General features: G+C 37.2%; 1 protein-coding gene across 3 annotated transcripts in view; it reads right to left on the minus strand.

The window, feature by feature from the left end:
• MGAT4A (alpha-1,3-mannosyl-glycoprotein 4-beta-N-acetylglucosaminyltransferase A) overlaps positions 1 to 23,140 on the minus strand; it is a 122,979-nt gene that overhangs the window by 75,277 nt on the left and 24,562 nt on the right. For 2 of the 3 annotated variants that reach the window (XM_039232413.1, XM_039232412.1), the window contains exons 3-4: positions 5,275 to 5,442; positions 2,786 to 2,926 (exon numbers count right to left, since the gene is read on the minus strand). In XM_039232413.1, coding sequence (XP_039088344.1) covers positions 2,786 to 2,926; positions 5,275 to 5,442 — 309 coding nt within the window. The remainder of the gene's footprint in view (positions 1 to 2,785; positions 2,927 to 5,274; positions 5,443 to 23,140) is intronic. The other variant, XM_039232414.1, reaches the window with a different exon arrangement.

Below are 23,140 nucleotides of genomic sequence, written 5' to 3' on the forward strand. Positions count from 1 at the left end.
CTTCTATTACATATTTGATTACTTGCTGTCTTTACTCCCTTCATTCCCTACTTCTGAAATTTCTATTAGATGGTTTATTAGAACTTTTGTCTACTCAAATTCTTTGTGCCATTTATGCAGCATTCTAGAAGAACTACATTACTCAATCTTTCAGACCGCTAATCTGATCTTCAGCTGTATCTACTCTGCTTATTAGTCCATTTATATGTAAATTTTAAGTATAATCAATGAAATCAGAACACAGAGATTTCCAACTGATCCTTTTACAATAGTCAGTTATGAACTGGCCTCTCATCCCTTGAAAATAATTGTTTAATTTCTAAATTATATTGGGCTTGCTCTGCAAATTCAATTTCCTTTGAGTATTAAGTCATTCACGATGTGGGTTTCCTTAAATATTTTGTAACGCTGGTTGTACAATATGCCCCTTTACCCATCTGCACACACTGTTATCTATTTATTGCAGCCTCCTCTGCAAATTTTGTGGGAGGATCTAGATGCAGTGTGGGTAGGGTGGGCTGGCAGTTTTTTTGTTCACATAGGAATTCCAGCTCCTCTTCAGACAGTCCATAGCTGCCTGGAGCACTAGTCTCCCTGGAGCACTTAGGTGCTGGTCTGAGTGCTGCTCATTAATCAGCCTGACCAATGAAGAACAGAACTTGTAGCAAGAAGCAGTTTTTCCTTTATCTAAAAAACAAGAGTTCTTAATATAAAGCCCTCAAAAAGTTTTTGGAGTTCTACAAAATTCCAGAAATCACATACAAAATTACTTTTTTATGTGCATTTTTCTAAGTAGAAGGTATATAGCTTTCCTAGGACATCCAAAGGATTCTGTGACTCTAAAAATGTTAAAAACCATTGCCCAAGGATTCAGGAAGGTAAATCTGAGGGTTTTCTTGCCTTTTTTTTTCTTCAAGTTTTCTGCTGTTTTCTACCTCTCAAAAATAGTGCCAGCTTAGTAAGAATGTTACCTAGTAGAAAGCTGGTAAACCAAGATTTCATTATATTTATGACAAAGTCACGAACAAATGGGATGGAATAATCATCTTCAAAAGGATAAGAGAGAATGTTATATTCACGAAATAATAACGAGCTACTGCAGAACTTTTTAGAGGTTCTTTTTTTTTTTTTTTTAAAGTTTATTTACTTTTGAGAGAGAGACAGCAGGGGAGGGGCAGAGAGAGAGTGAGACACGGAATGTGAAGCAGGCTCCAGGCTGTGAGCTGTCAGCATAGAGCCTGACACAGGGCTTGAACTCACAAGCCTCAAGATTATGACTTGAGTCGAAGTCAGATGCTTAATAACCGACTGAGCCACACAGGTGCCTGTCCTTGAACCAATGTAGAGGCTCTAAAGTTTTAAATGACTTTAAAAATATTCACACTTTCTTTTCATTTGATATTCTTATTAATGAAGATTATCATCTAAACCAACAAATGTACTAAATGGCTGGGACATCTGACCCAAATAGTGATTATTCAAGGGAGAGACCGATTATCAACTGCAGAAATAATTAACGATCAGTGTTCTAAAGAAAATAAAGTACATGACACATCTTGTTAGTCTTTGTACATCCAGCACCTGCTGGATATTTACTGAATCAATAAGGTAATGGAAAAATGAGTTAGTCTTAACATAATATTTTAAAAATTCTCACTTCCTTAAAAAGATTTTAAATGATTCATAAAGTAGAAAGATAGAATTTTAAAAAAGACAAATATAAAAGCATATGCTGATAGATCAAATAATATGGGAAAATGCAACACACACACAAAACAAAATACCTAAGAATCCTATTGAATCAAAAGCAGATCAAAACAGCTTTTCAAAAACATTATTACAAAGATGAATTTCAGTATCTACTAAGTAATGGTTTTGTCATTTGTTAAAGACTTATTAGGGGATTAAAATGATATTATGGTTTCTACATTTTAAAATCTCCAAAGAAAAGATTAACAAAATCAAAATAAAGGAATTAAAATCATTTAAAAAATGGTAAAGAGGGCCCACAAGGAAACTTCAAGAAGCTCTGGTGGTTCTAACAAAAAGAGTAAAATATGCAGGAACTACCTTTTCAATATATTAGAAAAAAAATATATTGAACTGGGTGGCTCAATCAGTTAAGCATCTGACTTAGGCGCAGATCATGATCTCACAGTTGGCAAGTTCCAGCCCTGCATCAGGTGAGCTTGAGCCCCACTTCAGGTGAGCTCTGCTTCTCTCTCTCTCCCTCCCTCCCTCACGCTCTTCTGCACCTCATGGGATTCTCTCTCTCTCTCTGCCCCTTGCTCACTTGCGTGCTCTCTCATGCGCACTCTCTCTCTCAAAAAAAAAAAGGCAAATCAAAGTATTTCTCTTATTGTATTAAAGATTAAAAAAAAAAGTTTATATATGCCTTCCAACTAAGAAAAAGCAGGGGCAAACTTAAGAAAACTAATCTTGAGAAGACTGGAAGAGCTATTAATGCTGAAAGACGATACAACAAAGTCATCTCAGTCATCACTCTACCTCTAAACTTTTTAAAACAGAAAAATTACAAAGGTTAGCCATTTTTCTGCCTGGAGATGGGGCTTAAACCAGATTTCTCGTGACCCTTTTCAGTTCTATACTCAGATCTATGGAGAAAAATGTCCAACCCCTTTCAACATAAAGGGGTCCTAAGTTAATATGCACAGAGAAGGAATTCTTCTTCTTTGACCTGCCAGGCTTCTAATGGGCAATGTTATATTCCAAGATCCAATTAAGACCAGCAGTACAACCACAGTAAGGAACAAAAGAAACATACCTCCTCTTCTTCCATTACCAATTTGCAGAGCAGGCTGAAGGCTTCTTTCATTTTGCAATAAATGAGGCAAATGATAATAAATACTTGGCACTTGAAGAGATTTTTTGCTTGTTAACTCCTTTAATAGCTTTAGGGTATTATCTAAAACAAAAAAGCACAATTAACACACAGGGTTGCCTTACTACAGAAGTTGCTGATTTTAAATTTATGAGAACTAGAACTAAAGAATTTTCTTTCCTGATTTCATACTTTGGTGAACGAGATCTCCCTTAAAAATGAAAAAGACACTTCTGCAACAGAGTCTAAGAGTCGTGATGCTGACAGCATCACCGAAGGAAACCAAAAAGGTCAGTCAAAGCACCAACAGAATGTGGGGCATTCATCACTTGCTGTTGCAATGGTTCAGAACTCAGGCCCTGCAGAGCACACTCGAAACATGCCACCCCATTTATGAAAGCGGAATAAGCACATTCACCACCCATAATTTTCTCTTTCCTTAAGGTATTCTATTTTACCAAATTTTCAAATGGAAGATTTTTTTTTTAACTCAAGTATAGTAATTTAAACAGAACAATTTGAGAATGCTCAGTACAGATCCTAACTTTCAAATCACTTTCCAGTTTTTTTTGGAGGAATAAATGAATCCCTTAATATAACATGAAATAAAAACTCCAATCTGGTAGGCAACATTTTAAAATCCCAACTCTATTACTGTAATTTAACCTTTTTAGTATGGAAGTTAGCAGCAAGGACTTAAAGCCTCAAAAGAGATTTCATGCAAAACAATATGAAGACTCCATTAAAAATGTGACAAGAACTAAAAATTCACAAAAAATGCAAATGACTATGATATTAACGTTTAATGGAACTAATGGTTAATTTTATAAGAAACAATTATAAATTACAAAACACAAATTTCAACTTATTAAGTTAGCAGATCAAATAATAATATTAAATTTTGGTGATAATGTGATGTATGTTACAGCTATTCAGGACAGCATCAAAAACCGTAAAACATTTTTGTCCTATGACTCACTCGATAATTTCCCTTTTAGGAATTTCACTTTCATGCTCTCAATAAATATTTAGTGATTATCTATTTTGTCAAAGGCACTGTGTCATGTGTTTGGAAATCAACAGACATCAAAACATAGATCCTTGTTTTTAGGGAAGTCACAATCTAATGAAAATAACTTAAGGGCTACCAGAAATGTGACCAAGTTATACACAAAGATGTTCATTACAGAGTTATAAACTGGGGAGAAAAAATAATGCAGAAAAATCTTACTTGCCTAATAGTAAAATAGTGTTTAATATATTATAGTATATGGCTAACTGACAAAAGGCCATTAAAAATGGTATTTTTAAAGAATATTAAATGACACAATAAATGCTAATAGCATAATTTCAAAAGTAAAAATCAGGCTATAACATACAATCACAATTTTGAAGATAAGCTTACATGGAAAAAAGACTAGATAAAACAAAAAATGTTAACAGAAATCACTTGACAGCAGGCTTATAGGTGACTTTTTATTATCTACTCCATTCCACACTTAAATGTTACTGTGCCATAATACAAATTTCATAATCAGGAGGGGAAGCACAGAGCATGAATATTCAAAAATAAGGTAAGGAAGGGGGGTGCGTGGGTGGCTCAGCTGATTAAGAATCTGACTTCGATTCAGGTCATGATCTCATGGCTCTTGGGTTCAAGCCCCATGCTGACAGCTCAGAGCCTGGAGCCTGCTTCGGATTCTGTGTCTCCCTCTCTCTCTGCCCCTCTCCTGCTCCCATTCTGTCTCTCTTTCTATCAAAAATAAACATGAAAAAAAAATTTTTTTAAGTAAGGTTAGGTAGTGAATCTAAAGGCAAGAAGAATGAATGGTAAAAGATGAAGCTAAATGAAAAGTTATATTAATCTTGACAGATTACATAAATTTTGAGGTAACTGATTATATATATATGTCAATTTAATTATTAGACTAAGAAAAAGACAGAAACAGAGAAAAGACAACTGACGTTCATCTTACTCTGTAGGGAAGGAACAGATCAGATATCCCTAAAACAGCCCACTATAATGAAACTATTTTATTTTCTTGTAAGTCAGAGATAAAAGTATTAATTGCTTCAAACAGCTCAAAGATTCTCCAGAGTCCATCTGAGTCCATACAAGTCACAACATAAACATGCAAAAAAGTTAAATTTTAATTTTGTTTGGAATATATTTTTGAAAAGATCGGTCTTTTTTGCTGTTGTTGGTGAAATTTATACAACCGAAATCTAAATCTTACTCTCTTAAAATCAAATTTAGTAATTAATACAAATTGTTTTATAATTCACCACTATACAAAGCTTTGTGCGATGTTACTCTCTGAAAAGAGTAATATATGCTGGTTGATAAGCTACTTTACACTACTTTCAAATAAATTATTTCACACAACCCTTTGAAAACATGATTTTTATGAAACTAAAAATATCATTTGTACCTGAAAACTTATTTAATGGATCCTTACTTCCATTTGTTTCTGCTCCGACACGTCTGAACTGCTGTACAATGGCATTTAATTCAGAAGAGCGCTGTGAGATTCTGTGTTCAGCTATTCGAAGACGTTCTTTCAAGGCAAGAAACTCTCGTTGATAAGCAATCAGTTTTTCTAGAAGCAAAATCAAAAGTTTTTAATATATTTCCTTAAGAAAACACATAAACCCTAACTTAAGATTAGAAATTTTAAAGTCACATTTTTCAGAAACATATTCACTTATATACTGAAACAGAACTAAAAGAAGAGCCCCAACCAAGTTATTAATGAAGCCACAACTAATCCTAATGCTCTTAATACCTGTAAGAATGCAAGCACTTTCTATTTAGTCCTTCAGAAATGTAAAGACAGGGAGAAAAGGACAAAGTTTTCAGAATTAACATTTCAAGCATAATACTAACATCATTTCTCAACTGGTTCAAATATAAAGACTTTATTTGTATTAAGAAGACAGAGAGATGAGGTATTGAAATTGATAATATAAATAATTGAGTATTACCTCTTTGATAGCATTATCATTAATTTCTATAGGATTTTTCCCTCTGTACTTCCTATTCTGCAAGGATTTCCCTAGGTCAGACTTTGGTCAAATTCCTGATTCCTAAAGGCACCTAGGTGGCTCAGGTGGTTAAGAGTCCAACTTCGGTTCAGGTCATGATCTCACAGTCAGTGGGTTCAAGCTCCACGTCCGGCTCTGTGCTGACAGCTAGCTCAGAGCCTGGAGCCTGCTTCAGATTCTGTCTCCCTCTCTCTCTGCCCCTCCACTGCTCATGCTTGCTCACACTCTCTCTCTCCCAAAAATAAACATTAAAAAAAATTTTTGACTCCTTATTCCTAAAAATTTTTATTAGACAGATGTAAAATGACCCCAGTTAAAGGTCATCCATTTTAATTTGAGAGAATCACAGGTCAGGAAAACCCGGCCTGGGAAATAAAAGTGGATTTCATGAGGATAAATGCACTGAAACAATAGTATCAGACAGCTTAGAGACAAAGCACACAGTGAGAAGAGGCCTAAGGACAGAATCTGACATCAAAATCTAAGAGATGGTGGAAGACAAAGACAAACCATTAATTTTGATCAGCAATGCTGAAAGGTAGTTGAGGGATATGAGAGTACTATGAGCAATTTCTATAATCTTATTAAACTACAAGAAACCGGAACAATGGTTTTCAACTTCTGTATCAAACTGGATAATCCAAGGCTACTATTTTGATATCTAAACAAAACACACCTTAGAAAGACTACTTTTTATTTAATATTATTATATCTGCCTTATTCAAGGATAGACTCAATAAGAAACAGACTTACAAAAAATATTATCTGCATGTCTCATAAAGCTATTCTTAAAAACAGGCAATTATCTTGTTCTTTGTCCCTTACACAAAAGCTCACACAATAAACATCTCATCAGAATTCTGTGGCAGGGAATAAAAGTCTGTCTTGCTCAACTGTCATTTTCTCTATACTGAACAACTGCCCTGTAAGCAGCTATTTTCTCCTTAACTTGTTGGCTTTCGGAGGGAAGGAAGGAAAAAGCAGGCTGTGAGCAGAAGAGGCATATACGGAGCTTCAGAATGCCAACTAGGTCCTAATGACTAACCTGAGTAGTGGTCCAAAAAATTCATCACTATACATTCATAATTAGGCGCATGTCCATATGCGTAAATTCATAATAAAAGAAATGTTAAAAAGATACTATTCACAAACACAAAACTATACACAATCATACTCTAACAAAAACTAAAATGATTATAACGAGAGATATGCGAGATTCATATGATGGGGGCATCTGGGTGACTCCACAGATGAAGTGTCCAACTGCAGGTTAGGTCATGATCTTGTGGTTCGTGAGTTTGAGCCCCGCATCAGACTCCGTGCTGAAAGCTCAGAGCCTAGAGCCTGCTTCAGATTCTATGTCTCCCTCCCTCTCTGTACCTACCCTGGTCACACTCTCTTTTAAAAATAAATAAACATTAAAAAAATTTTTTTAAAGATTCCCGTGATGAAAACTACAAATCTTTTACTGAAACCTATAATGGAAGAGTTAATGAAGTAATCTCTTAATCCTAAACAAAAAGATTCAATCTTGTTAAAAAAAAAAAAAAGATAAATTCTACCCTAAGTTAAATAACAAAGTCAATTCAATACCTTTCAAAAGAACACTGAAACTTTTTTAGAATATGACTTTTCACATGTGACTCTAAAATTCATCTACAGGAGACAGTGTTTTTAAAGAGTCAAAAAAAGTAAAGGGGAATATGCTCTGAGATCAGAACACATTAGAAGGCTACATGAATTAAAACAGTGTGGACTGCCAGGGCCTGACAGTGTGGATGAGGGCTGACTACACCAAGCAGGCTGTGTCCAAAATTAGCATGAGTAAACTGTCCTCTCAGTTCTTCCGTCTTTACATGAACATTTAAATCCTCTCCTTAACACTTACACAGTGCTGAGATAGTGTTTCTTGACATCCTCTGCCCAAAAAGAGAATTAGAACTCTCTGGAGAAATAACTTTAAGATGAACCTGAAACAATCTGGTGTAAACTAAGAAAATGTTATTTTAAAAAAAGACAGGACTTGTCAAAAGGGCAATAGCATGGTACTTGAGGGGCCCCTACTGGCCAAATTAGAGACAACTTAAGTACCAAAACAAACATTGACAGTAACAGCCTATATATAACCTATTGAATAAAATAAGAATCCATGATTCCATATCAATAATAAACGAGGGGCACCTGAGTGGCTCAGTTGGTTAAGCATCCGACTCTTGATTTAGGCTCAGGTCATGATTTCAGTTTATTGGATCAAGCCCTGCATGGACTCTGTGCTCCCAGCTCTCAACCCCTGCTTCAGATTCTCTCTCTCTCCCTCTCTCTCTGCCTTTCCCCTGCTCGCTCTCAAAATAAACATTAAGAAAATAATAAACAAAAATTAACAGGTGAGCGAGATAGGTTTCTTTTAGTAGAATGCCAGCTAATAAATGTAGAAGGAATGATGAATGTTAGAAAATTACCATTTTACAAATATCATAGCAATAATCGATTCAGCCAAGAATCAAAAATGGATGCTAGGGGCGCCTGGGTGGCTCAGTCAGTTAAGCGTCTGACTTCGGCTCAGGTCATGATCTCACGGTTCGTGGGTTTGAGCCTTGCGTCGGGCTCTGTGCTGACAGCTAGCTAAGAACCTGGAGCCTGTCTTTGGATTCTGTGTCTCCCTCTCTCTGACCCTCCCCTGCTCATGCTGTCTCTATCTCTCTCTCAGAAAAAAAATTTTTTTTAAATGGATGCTAAAACTAGCCAGTGAAAGTTTTCTGAGGAACGAACAGTATTTATGTCACCTCAGGGTATTTCACTACAAAGTACTTATTAATTTACAAAGGGAAAATATGCTAATTTTGCTATGAAGAAACCTGTCAAGTATCTTACTTATGTGATCAAAGTTCATGTCAGCACCCAGAAAACAGATACAACTTGCCTCTGATATGATGCACAGATGACACACCTCATTTATGCAGCATTCATGCCAAAAATGCATGATCTGAATCTAATCTCAAGGAAACAACACACATCAAACTGAGAGACAATGTACAAAACCAAAAGCTTCTGGTATAAAAAAAATGTCAAGGTCATCAAAGACAAAGGCTTACTAGGAACTATCACAGATTAAGAGACTAAAGGAGTCATGACAACAAAATGCAAAGCACAGCCATGGACTGGATCCTACATCAGACAAATTAAACGCTACAAAGAACATTACTGGAAAAAAATAACAGAATATACAGTAGATAGTGTGCAAATGTTAAATTCCCTAAGTATGATCCTTACATTGTAGTACTTGAACAAAATTCCTTGCTCCTAGGAAAGAAACATTAAATTATTTAGGGATAAAAAGGTATCATTTCTGTAATTTACTCCCAAATGGTTCTGAAAAGAAACTATCTACAAATTGATACAAAGGTATGTTCACACCAGATGAAACATATAGAAAAGTCATTTTGTACTACCCTTGTAACTCATCTTCCTTTGAAACTTTTTAAAATAAGTTTTTAAGGGACGCCTGGGTGGCTCAGTCAGTTAAGCATCCAACTTCGGCTCAGGTCATCATCTCACAGTTCGTGAGCTGCAGCCCCACATCAGACTCTCTGCTATTAGCATGGAGCCGGCTTAGGATCCTCTTCACCGCACCCCCCCCGCCCCTCCCCCGCCTGTTCTCTCCTTCTCTCTCTCTTAAAATAAAAACGTAAATAAACAAACAAACTTGAAAAAAATAAGTTTTTAAAAAGTAAGCAGGAGAGATTGGATGGCATACAGGTTAGATCTTTTAGCAGCTCTTGAGTGGGAAGGTGGGATATGGACCTGAGGGCAGTCTCTGTCTATTTTCTTAGTACTTTTTGAAACCAACTTCCCAGAGGCCAGCTTCACCAAGTAGAGAGAGTAACCAGTACCAGTGAATAAACACCCCCAATCGTAATTCCAAAATGCTGTCCTGTTTTCATATGACCGGGCCATGCTTGTGAAAAGATCCATCCCTTGGGCCCACGGGGTGCTGGAGAGAGTCCTAAGTACCTTCTTTCAGGCCCAGATACTGGTCTGCTCGTAGCCCAAAGCCCACAGCTGTGAAAGTGTTCCAACTGGGTCATTTCCCATCTCTCACATCCATCCTTTGTTTCTAACCCCACCCTTCCGTATTAATCGGGTTCGCTCCATGACATCAGGGCAAGTCCACACTCCAGCCAGAAAGCCATGCAGTGAAAGAGTACGTGTGGTGTAAAGCCTTGAGCTAGTCCTGCCAGAATACCACAGAATGCTGTTGCTCCTCTAAACAGAAAGGAGTTACATATGATCTTTCCACAGCCCTCCTGGCAGTCCATCCTTCATCATCTACCCAAACAGGCTTACTAGTGACTTCTAGAATTTTCTCCACCTCTCTTTCTCACAGTACCACACTGCTCCCTTGAGGAAAGTAGTGTATCATCCCAGAAGTTCATACTTTAGCATAACAGACAAATAATTTATTCAAATTAGTGATTATGTGTTTCACAATTCTCTGTTTTCAACATTACCAGCACAATTCTTATTTTTTGCTTTTCTTTAATCATTTCAATCAATTTCTGTGGGGGGACATAGCAAGACTGGGTGGGAACTTTTCTACTATCATCTTACCAGGAAATGCCTAATTTGTTTGTTTTTATTATAGACAGAATCTAACCTAATAAATTTTTTCTAAGTTTATTTATTTTGAGAGAGAGAGAGAGAGAGAGAGAGAGAGAGAGCACAAGCAGGGAAGGGGAAGAGAGAGAAGGAGAGGGAGAGAATTCCAAGCAGGAAGCAGGCTCTGTACTGTCAGCATGGGGCTTGAACTCACAAACCATGAGATAATGACCTGAACCAAAACCAATAGTCAGATGCTCAACCAACTGAGCCACCCAGGTACTCCCAATATAACTTTTTAATTGCAGAAAATTATACAGCCAGATTAGACAACAAAAGTATAAATCATGTTCTATGAACCTAAGACTCTGAAACGTACAAAATTTCCAGAGAAACCACTTTAACTCCTTCAAATCAAATAGTCAAGCCAGTTTTCCAGTAAGAGAGTATATTAAAGTCTTAAAAGACTTATTAGGTTGAACCATATGAAATTGCTGATATTTGATTATTTTTGACAAAAATGGCAATTTCATATGGTTCAACAATTTAAAAATAATAGCTCTGTACTCAACAATTTAATTAAAACCGTGTGAACAGTATAGATGAAAAATTAACATAAAAAGGTGCTAAAAACTAAAATCCAATATGTAATACATAAAAACAGAACAAAAAATGTCATTTTTCAAATAATAGCACTTCTTTATTAGCAAGATGTGGGGGGTACTACTGAAATATATGAGCTAACATTAAAAACTGACTTCTGGGTGGCTTAGTTGGTTAAACGTCTGACTCCTGATTTTGGCTCAGGTAATGATCTCACAGTTCGTGAGTTCAAGCCCCGCAAATGGCTCTGTGCTTACAGTGTAGAGCCTGCTTTAGATTCTCTCTCTCCCTCTCTCTGTGCCCCTCCCTTGCTCTCTGTCTCATTCTCAAACTAAAAGTAAAAAATGAAAGTAAAAACTGGCTTATGTTAAAATTAAAATTACCAAAAATTAAATCCACTTTTAAATTTCTTAATTTTAATATATATTAAACAATAAAATTCTGGCACTGGAAAGAATGTTGATAAGTCATCTGGTCCATCCCTCTGTCCTTTAATACTACAATGAACTACTTTACACAGATAAATATAAATATAAATATAAATATAAATATAAATATAAATATAAATATAAATATAAATATAAAGGAGGCTCCCTTAGTAATAGCTTCTACAATTTAACAAGCTTTACTTTTCAGGAAGTCACTGCTTTTGAAAAACATTTCACTGCACATTCATCATTCTTATGCAACCATTATTTAAAACGAAGGCAGCCCAGATGAAATTATGGGCAATTTCCTACTTAAAGATCACTTTAAAAATAAAAGAACTAGATTCAGAAAGGTTTTAGAACTAGCCTAGAAAAGAGGCGGCTGGGTGGCTCAGTGGGTTAAAGTCTAACTTTGGCTCATGTCATGATCTCACAGTTCATGAGTTCAAGCCTCGTGTTGGATTCTGTGCTGACAGCTCAGAGCCTAGAACCTGCTTCATATTCTGTGTCTCCCTCTCTCTATAGCCCTCCCCCACTCGCTCTCTCTCTCTCTCTCAAATATTTTTAAAAATTAAAAAAAAAAGAACTAGTCAAAAAAAACTAAAAGACATAGTGAACAGGAGTCCAAATGACATAGGATGAACAGAATTTGAACAGACAATTCTAATTAGAATGGACAGCTAAAAGTTATAAACAAGACTAAGTATTTTATTCTCTAAGATTACTGTGCATAAGAACTACCTGGATTGTTAAAACACAGACTGTTAAAACACAAAATTCTGGACCCCCACCTCTGGAGATTCTGCTTCCAGTAGGTCTGACGTGGTACTTAAGAATTTCTCACAAGCTCCAAGGTGATGCTGAGATACCCACTGAACAGCACTGAGCCAATATCGTCCTCAAAGTAGGTCCAGACTCGAGCAGCCTGGAAATTTGTGTAGTTCTGCTCCACCATGCACTAGCTGCTTCTCCTCTCTCTAGCTTGTGTGTTAAGAGATCCAGGGACACAAGGGGGTCATTAAAATGTTCAGGCCATAATCCTCAAGATTATACTTGGGGCACAGACAGATTCTAAAATATTCAGCGGACACCTATTTCCAAGGACCTCTTAAGAATTATATAGAATTAACAAGATATTCCATGTTCCTAGAGTATTCCAGTCAGGATCTACCATACAAGCACGGATTAGAAAAAGACCTGCAGTACCCTTCTAAACTCAAAAGGGAAAATGGGGCCCAGTGATACACAAAAACATATACTTTATTTAGATTAAAAGAAGCAGTAAAATTCCTCTGTTCCCTTACATAATGCTTTCACTATGCTTACAAAAGAGAATCCTAGCTAGTGAATGAATACCTGAGAAGTTATGGGTGAGAAGTTTTCTGGAACACAATCACTGTTTGCAGGTTGTCCCCGAAATAATATAATCATTAACAATATCATTCAAAACAGACTTCCAGTTAAGGCTTAATAAGTTAAAATCTATCCACTCATCTTATAAAGCACAACACGTTAAGATAATGAAATGATGCTGCATTACAACCCCCTCTTAGAAATAGTTTCTTATTTAAATAGCTGCAAATCATTTTCCTTGATTTCCCAGAGGACAGGGCAATCTCTTTTTAGTAATTATCATAAAGTCCTAAATTCCATTATCATAGTGAAATGAGATGAAAAAACAATAAACTGCGTAACTTAGGATAATGCTTACTAGAGTATATTTAGCCATATGTTTATAACTCTTCTTTACTAAAATATATTGACCATGATTCTATTAAACCTGATTTTTAAAAATTCAACAAGCTATAAGGAGTTTGGAGTAAAAATTATCAGACAGCTATGAACTTTTTTAAGTACTTAAACTTATTGGCAGACACTTCTCCAAAGAGGTTTTTGCTTTATTCCTAAAACAAAAATTTGTATTCTAAAAGATATAATGGTATGTATTTTCCCATGAAGAATCCCTTTAGACAGAGCATTTTATTCTACATTAGAATCATCTTTATTTAAAAAGCATAAAATTTAAATAGAAAATAAATACATGCTCACATACAATTTAAAAATAAAAGGCAGGATACTAATCATTAGCTAATCCTACACTATGGACTAGCATTACCAGCAAATGTCATGTCCACTTTCTGTATCTCCCTCGCTAGATCTGGCTATTCCTTTTATGCTCTATTTCAAGCTTTCTGCTTCCCTCTCCTCACTTTCCTCTGTTCCTTATTATCTACCTTTCTCTCCTAATATTTTTCTGCAAAACCTTTTCAAATTCTTCTTCTATGTTTCTTTCTGGACTTTTCATTATCATCCACAAACTTCACATCTCTCACTTCTTTATTCTTTCCTATCTCCCTATCCACCCAGTAATATCCCCACCTTCTCCGTTGTCTTTATTTTGAATTACGGAGGACTTTTTTTTGGTCCAATTGACATAAATATAGTTCACTGGCCTGGAGACATTAGCTTTGTAGTCTTTTGTAAACTTCACCGAAAACAATTGAGAATTTAGGATTTTTCCTTCCTGTAACCATAATGGCAACACCAGCAACAACAACTAAAGGAAACTGACAGGAAAACATTTCACAATTACTAGATAAACCAGAAAATGAATGTAGAGATAGGTAATATTACTCTAAACTCAATATTGGTGAAATGGATTATAAAAGTAAAATCTCAGACTAGGACTCCTCAGATGACAACATCATAAATGAATTTTATCAAGTTCATAAACAAGACTCCAGTTACAGATCAAAATAGACATCTCCTTATTCTTCCCACTACATAAAATAAAAACCCTGAACATTACATGTTACAAACACAAGGAAGATTCTTAAAGGTGGACAGAAGTCAACAGATAGAAGGGACAATGGAACCTCCTGTGACAAAGAAACAACACAAAAGTGAGTTCTCTTTTTGCTTCATATATTCCAGACTGAGTACTGGAGAAGCCACCATCCAGGAAACACCAACAGGAGCATACAAAAAACATCCCAAGACAAACTCACTCTCTCTAGCCAAAGGACTAAGGATGGGGCAACATAACAAGGGGAAACCTACCAAGTGGTTTTAGATAAAACCACTATATTCCTGACCAAACAACATGAAAACAATCATGGTACAATCCCCACCTCACTAGCAAAAGCCAATCGGGGAGTCTAGACTTCCACCCCTATCCAACTATAACAAGGCCGGCCACACACACACGGGCCATATTAGAAAAAACTATACGAAGGGCCAGGACTTTCATCACCCTTCAACAGTAAAGTGCCCACACAATGAAGTCAGTGGAGGCCAAATAGGTTCCCCCCTCTCTGCCAGCCAGAGTGGTGTCATCAGAGGCCTAATGGGGAACCAACCTCCCACATCTGCAGAGCAGTAATAAGGAGCCCCTTCCCACGATCAATAGAGGCAAAGTAAGGAGGTTAGACTTCTATCTTCACCTGGCAGTGATAAGGTGGCAGTCTGCCTTCCCCTCCAAAACTGGTGTCAGAGAAGGCCAGCTAAGACAGACAACTTAAACAAGACCCAGAGTCTCATAATCCCCAAAATGCCCTGGATACAGCTGAAAATCACCCATCATACTGAGAATCAAGAAAAGCTCAACTTGAAAGAGAAAAGACAATGAACACATGTCATCACCAAGATGACACAGATAATGGAATTATCTGATAAAGATTTTAAAGCAGCTATCATAAAAATGTTTCAACGGGCAGATTAAATGAAGAAAAGAAAGAAACCCTACACAAAGAAATAGAAAATAAAAATTATAGAAACAAATGAAATTTTAGAACAGAAAATACAAAAACTGAAATAAAAAATTTAATGTATGGGCTCAACAGCAGAATGAAGACAGAAGCCAGCATCAGGATGATTGTGTCATCAGTATCAAGATTGCCCAATCTGAACAACAAAGAGAAAAGAGACTGGAAAAAAATTTTTAAGAGTGTCAGGGACTTCTGAAACTATAACAAAGCTCTAAAATCCAACATTCTTATCAACAGAGTTCCCGAGGGAAAAGACAAAGAGAGTGGGGTAGAAAAAGTATTAGAAAAAAATAATGGCTAGAATATCCCAAATTTGGCAAAAGATATAAACATACGTTAAGATGTAAAGAAGCTAAGAAAATTCCAAAAAAGATAAACCCAAAGAAATCTATACCAAGAAACACCATAAATGAACTTCAGAAAACTAGAGACAAAACGTCTTAAAAGCAGCCAAATACAAGCATCCAGGATTTCTCCCAATAGTGGTACAGGACACACTTCTGCCAGCAATGAATTGTGACACACATGCAAAGTGTTGTCTACCAGTAAAGCTCATTAGAGACTCAGTGCCCAAGGTTGTTATTGGAGGCTGTTCATGTAGGTAAGCTCCCTGCCTACCACATACCAAAATTCCTCATTCTAATAAGGAAAGCAGGTGTTCGGCATAAACCAAATTGCTTATGTAAATAATTTAGGCACAATAAACCAGCCTTATAACGTAAGGTCAGTTTTATATCAGTGTTTACCAGCCAAGTTCCCGGATATGAGCCAAGGTCCATCCAACCTTGCAAGCAGGCCTTTCTAATATTAAGCAATCTCAGATCTGTTGTTTACTCTCTTTACATCAGGAATCACATTTTAGATTTTTTTTATGTGCTTTGTAGAATGCTAGGTAATTAGTAGCTACGCCAGTGAACTGCAAATCCTTTTAAATTAAAAAAAAATATAAGAAACTGATATGTGCAAAATTTGTCACCATTATTTATAAGGTTAAGCTAATGATGGTAATTATATAATAGAATGTTATGGACCCAATAAAAATCATGACATGGGAGGAGCGCCTGGGTGGCTCAGTTGGTTAAGCGTCCGACTTGGGCTCAGGTCATGATCTCACGGTTCGTGGGTTCGAGCCCTGCAACGCGCTCTGTGCTGACAGCTAGCTCAGAGCTTGGAACCTGTTTCAGATTCTGTGTCTCCCTCTCTTTCTGAGAGAAAGGACATGGCCTCCCCTGCTCATTCTGTCTCTCTCTCTCTCAGAAATAAATAAAACATTAAAAAAAATCATGACATGGGAAACATCTGTGATATATTAAGCAAAAATGTAGGCTATACAACATGCCCAATATGATGCCAATTACATTTATATTTAGTATAGTAACTCTCAGACTTGTTTGTTTCAGACCCCTTTACAAGACTCTTCAAAATTAGAGGACCCCAAAAGACCTTTTATGTGAATTCTATCGATACTTCCCATACTAGAAACTAAAACCAATTAACATGTAAAATATTTAAAATCCTTTAAAAAATACACCCATTACATGTAACATAAATAACATATTGTGCCAAAAATAACTGTTTTCTAAAACAAAAACATTTAGTAGAGTGACATTTGCTCAAATCTCTTTAATGTCTGGCTTAACAAAATACAGCTGAATTCTCATATCTGCTAATGCTATTTCTTTTGAGAATGAAAAAGGCAAATAATCAAATAACTTTTATTTTTACAAAAATAGTCTTGACTTCATGAACCCCCTGAAAAGGTCTTGGGAATCATGTCCTTGAACCATACCTTGAGAATCACCAGTTCAGAAAAATGAAGGAAAATATACCAAAAATGTTAACATAGCTCTACCTGCCAGATTCTGTTGACCAGCATTTTATTTCAGATTTCCATGCATTCATACTCTATTAAATGAGTGATGTGCTATTTTTTTTATGCCATTGTCTACTACTGGTTTAAGGGTGCAATGCACTTTACCCACGTGCTTCATTAAACAATGGAGCCCAGAGCTAGACAATTACTCATATCCCCAAAGCCTGGCTGGCAGTCTTTCTAAAGCATCACAAAAAATTCAGTTAGCTAATGTTCTGTAATAATCCAGTGTTCTCAATTTAGCCCTCCTCTAATATGTCAACCATGAATAATATCCTTTCAGAGTTAAGAATACGTCAAGCGTAGATTTCCAGACAACCTCTGAACACAGCACATGCTTAAGCAGCTTTCCAACCTGGAAAAATTAGATTAGGAAAGTGTTTTAGGAAATGGATGGTAGCCAACTAAGCTGAACATAAAATAATACTATACCAAGTCCAAGGGCTAACTCGGCCAACCTTAATATATAAACAAGAAAGGCATCTGGCCTACCTGGCAGAATTTAGGTCTATATTCTAACCCATCTTCAGGTCCTATTTTAACATTAGGTCCTTATTTATAATCCCTCAGATACTAAAGACTTTTCTTTTTTTAGAAATTCACTATGGTAAAAACTTTACACCATGATTTTATGTGCATGTATTTAGAGCCTGGAGAATCCTCGATGTAATGGGTCTCAAGACTGCCTGCAAATCAAAATCACCTGACGGCCTTTTTAAAAATGCCCAGGGGACTTCTAACTTAGAGCATAACAGATGGAGGAGGTCCACAGATTTCTCTTCACCAATAGCAACTGTAAAGCTACCCAAACAAGTCAAAAACAACCATTTCAGTGCTCTGGCAATCAACCAGAGACCTACAACAAACTGAGAAGTTTTTATTCATGAAACGACTGCACTTTGGGTAAGAACAGCCTAAGTAATGTGGCTTTCTTGCCAGGAGTTGCCTTATCCCGCCTCAGCTTATATTACTTCAGAAGTTCAACAAGGAAGGGGCAGATCTCGAAGAAATCAGCAGATTCACTGTCACTGCCAGAGGGACTCACCTGATAGGGAGTAATGGGTCAAAGTGGCATCTCTGAGGCAAATGAAAAGGTGGGTCAGTGGCTCTGCTAGCCTGAGGCTACTGTACCGTATGGAGCAAGCCATGGACTGGTAGACCAGCCAGGAGACTTAACAAAGAGTTCCAGGGAGTTAGACAATGATAAGGAGCTTAAAAAGCTCTTCACAGTTCAGGGTGACTGGAGGCTATGAGCATGCACAACAGAGACCAGAGCAGCCCAAGCCACCCACACAGGCCTGACTGACAGACCCCAGCACACACACAGAAGAACTAAAAATAGAAGAGGAAAGTAAAGCCGGAGCCGACTTTAAAACAGCCCAAAGTAGGACTGTTCCACTGCCCACGTGTACCCATCAGCAGAGAATAGAGGTCTTACTGGCTCAAAGTGCTTGACTACAAACCCTGACCAGTTTTTGGCTGAACACTATTCTGTGCACTTAAAAATAAAAACAAATCAAAATAAAAATGTAGAGAGAGATCAGTAGTCACATACTGTGGGAGAGCCAAACTTTGTAGGTTTAACCTAACCAAGTTACTGAAGAAATGAGCAAGCAAAACCAACACCAACACCATCAGGGATTAAAAAAAAAAAGGTAAGAATCTAGAGTTGCATCAATATATTATCTAAAATATACAGTGGTCAACATATATTTACAAGGCAGGCAAAGAAAAAAAGAAAGTGTGACCCATACTTAGTGGGGGGGGCGGGGGGTTTGGAGATTAAAAAGCAGTCCATAGAAATGATCTCTGAATGTTCCCAGATGTTGGATTTATCCAACATCTTTATGAAGATGAAGACTTCAAAACAGCAACTAAAAAAGAACTAAATAAAATTTGGAGAATTAAAGGAAAGTGTGATAAAAATGATGTAATGAAGAGAGAAAATAAAGAGATAGAAATTATAAAACAAAATGGAAATTATAGAGTTGAGGCTCAACAGCACATTTCTGATGGCAAAAGAAAAAGGGAATAAGATCCAAATGCTCATCTATAATAGGAAGCCCACAGATTATATTTAAATTTTTTTAAATCAAGAAATAACAACATATATATGTCATTTATAAATATGGAAATATCAGAAAGAACAGCCAAAAGAACTAAAAATAGCTACTTCTAGGAAATGAGACTAGGAGAGTACAGAGAAATGAAGCTGGATACCATTCTTTCAATATTACCTTTCAGGGTAATCAGATTTTTTTTTAAACTACAAGCATATTACACTTTCATAAAAATGTTATTTAATTTATAACCACAAAACACAGCAGGGCTCAGTCCATTAAGCATCTGACTTTTTTTTTTTTTTTAGATGTTCATTTATACTGAGAGAGCATGAGCAGGGAAGGGGCAGAGACAGACAGACAGAGAATCCCAAACAGGTTCCATGCTGTCAGCGCAGAGCTGCCATGGGGCTCTATCTCACAACCCATGAGATCAAGACCTGAGTAGAACTCAAGAGTAGATGCTCAACTGACTGAGCTACCCAGGCACCCCGAAGCATCTCTGACTCTTGATCTCAGCTCGGATCTTGACCTCAGGATCGTGAGTTCAAGCCCCACGTTAGGTTCTGCAATGGATGTGAAACCTACTTTAAAAAAAAGTACAAAACACATAAAACAGATAGGAGTTATACGGCTTTAACTGAAGGACCGAGAAAGCAGAACCAGAAGATCCACTCTGTTTAATAAGAATCTGAGGAGAAACCACCACAAGAAGGTGGTGATCACACTACTCAGGGAATGGAGTCAGAAAGAGAGAATGAGGAGGTACTGGGATGCAACACCCTGGGAGATACCAACAGGAGGCTGAGGGTACTTCTGTACTGAGCTCCAAGACTAGTTCTTTTTCTTTTTTTTTTTTTTTTAATGTTTTATTTATTTCTAGGAGAGAGAGAGAGAGAGAGAGGCAGCGTAAGCAGGGGAGGGTCAGAGAGAGAGGGAGTCACAGACTGAAACAGGCTCCAGGCTCTGAGCTGGCAGTCAGCACAGAGCCCAACGCGGGGCTCGAACCCACGAACCGCGAGATCATGACCTAAGCGAAAGCCGGACGCTTAACCGACTGAGCCACCCAGGCGCCCCACTTCAAGACTAGTTCTTGACCACTACGGAGCACAAGTGACATGCTGACAAGGAGATGCCATGAAGGGTCAGAGACAGCTAGAGATCATGGGGAGGCCAATGCGGTTAAGCTAGAGTCTATGGGATAGGCAAGGCTATGACAAAAAGGCTCAAGGGAGGAACATTTGTGAAAGTAAGAAACGCAACACGTTCGGGTTACTAGTAAGTACTCAGGATGGTGATAACTTACGAGATGAAGGTGAGCAAAACCCTGGAGACCACTGAGATGTCAGGATTAGAAATGAAATCCATACACAAAACTGATCTGTCCTCACCTCACACAACTTTCAGCAGCATTCTACACGACTGACCACCTTTCTCCTTCTTGAAACATTTCCCTCAATTGATTTCTTTGGGATCACAATTTCCTAACATTCTTCCTACTTCACCAACTGCTTCTCCTCTTCTACTTGACCTCAAAGATGGAGTGTGACAGGGCTCAATCCTGTAAATTATCTCATCCATTCCTAGGACTTTAAATTTCATCCACATGCCAATAATACTAAAATCTGTATCTCCAGCCTGAGCATCTCAAATTTATCACAGAACTCTTGATGCCCATCTCTGCCACACTCCCCACACTAGGCGCTACCCGCACTGATTTTGAGTTCCTTCAACAAGCCATGCTCATTCTTCTCTCAGAACTTTCACAACTGCTATTCCTACTGCTAGGACTCCCTCTTCACTCTACTGTTGTGGATTATCATTTAGGCCTCAATGAAGCTGTCACCTACTCAGAAAGACCTTCTCTGACCACCTCTATCTTAATAGTTCTCATTCCTACCTCTGGCATTCTCCATTACATTAGCTTGTCTTACTGTCAGTATTCACTGCTTTCCAAAATAATCTAATCTGTTCAGCTGCTCAAATATTATTGGGTAACTCCCTGTCCACACCTTTAGCATATCTATGAACAGGTGATACCCTTGCTGTCACAAAAACTATCTTGTTTACCACTCTATCACCAGTGCCTACTGGAACAGTACTTTGTATACACTCAATAAACACTAGCTAAATGAATGTTTTAACTAAGCTAAAGAGAGCAAAGGAGCAATATGAAGAAAGCTACTAACAAATCCAAGAGCACAATGCCTGTAAAACCCTAAGACCCTGTAACTGATATTAGTACCTTTCTCACAAGATCTAATTGACTACTGTAGCAGCTTAATCACTAAGATAGTTTAGCATATTAACTTCTAGAGAGTCCACCAAAAGAACATAGGAATTACAATCCACATGCAAGAAGAGACTTTCTTTAAGGAAGGTGACAGAACAACACCTTAGAGTGTCTTATTTCTCCTCTATCTTCAATTTTAGTTTTCTGATAAGGAAAACCAGGTTATCTTTACTCTTGCATCCAATTGGTTCAGAAAGGGCAAAACTCATTTCCTTTGAGAAGAGGGTTTATTAACCTTCTAGAGCTTAACTGACACACTGAAAGAGAATTTCCTTTCATTACCACTTCAGCAAATGCTTGCCACCACCTTAGGAAATGTTTCCTCTCTCCTCACTCTTTATACTTCCTTCCTAAAGCATGACTGTAATCCTGTAATGGTGTCACATGTCTGATTCATACACTGGATCATGCACTCTCTCAGGTACACAGGTTCACAATGATTCTGAAAGATGGCTCGAGATCACTGGGCTTTCACTTCCCAGCACTACTGAATCAGTTTCCCTGTTCTGTCCAAACACGGCCAAGCACTGTTTATCACAGTCTTTCACTTCACTACATATTTATCTTTGCTCAAGACCATTCCAATTGACAACCATTACCCCACCGTAATTGTTAAGAGCACTCCCTTTACTCTCAAGTGTCCCAGGCTGGACATTATATCATCACCCTGATTGTAGAGGAAATAAATAATGTCCATTGAAAATGTTACCTATGGTCACTCAACTGATTATGTGATGACTGAACAGTCTAAACTTAATGAAAATCAACAATAAAATTCCTATTACTAGATACCAAGAACCAAGGGTACCCAAATGCCGAAAATGAGAAATACAGTGTGGATGTTGAAGAGAATAATAATAAAACAGGTTTTGATGTCATGTCCTAACCATTATCTACTATGTGTAGGGACGAAAAAGTCACATCCGCTGTGCCATTACCTAACCTCTAAAAGATAAGCTTTTGAACGAACGAGGGTGAAAATGTTATATGCCCAGTTTAGAAGAACTTGGACCAGAATCTTGCTGGGAACTAGAGAACAAAATGGTATAAAAAGTGGCTATAGTGTGACATCAGAGAAAATGGTGGAGAAGAGATTTCTAGGGATGTCCCTCCCCAGAAACATTGAAATGATGTGAGTAAAAAAAAAATTCAAGATGTTTTTATGAATACAGAATAATGTTTACATAGTACTAATACATATATAGCATACTGCTATTTGTGTAAACATTTTAAAACACATACATATATATAGACATACTTATACATACAATTTATATACATAAATCAATGTATAAAAATTGGATTCGAAGAATATACAAACATGGTGTGTTTACCTTGGTCAAGGGAGGGGGCAAAAGTGAAAAATAGGTGTGGGGGAAGGGGAGACAGAAGGGAAAGTGACTGCTAACAAGTACACAGTTTTCTTCTGGGTTGACAAAAATGTTCTGGAATGAGTGGTGATGTCTGCACAACCTCGTGAATATACTAAAAACCACTGACTAGTACACTTTAAAATGGTTAATTTTAAGGGCTCCTGGGGGGCTCAGTTGGTTAAGCGTCAGACTCTTGATTTAGGCTAAGGTCATATCAGGCTCTGTGCTGACAGTGTGGGGCCTGCTTGGGATTCTCTTTC

The sequence above is a fragment of the Hyaena hyaena genome, unplaced genomic scaffold (assembly GCF_003009895.1).
Source record: "Hyaena hyaena isolate Hyena2069 unplaced genomic scaffold, ASM300989v1 scaffold_64, whole genome shotgun sequence".
Lineage (NCBI taxonomy): Eukaryota > Metazoa > Chordata > Mammalia > Carnivora > Hyaenidae > Hyaena > Hyaena hyaena.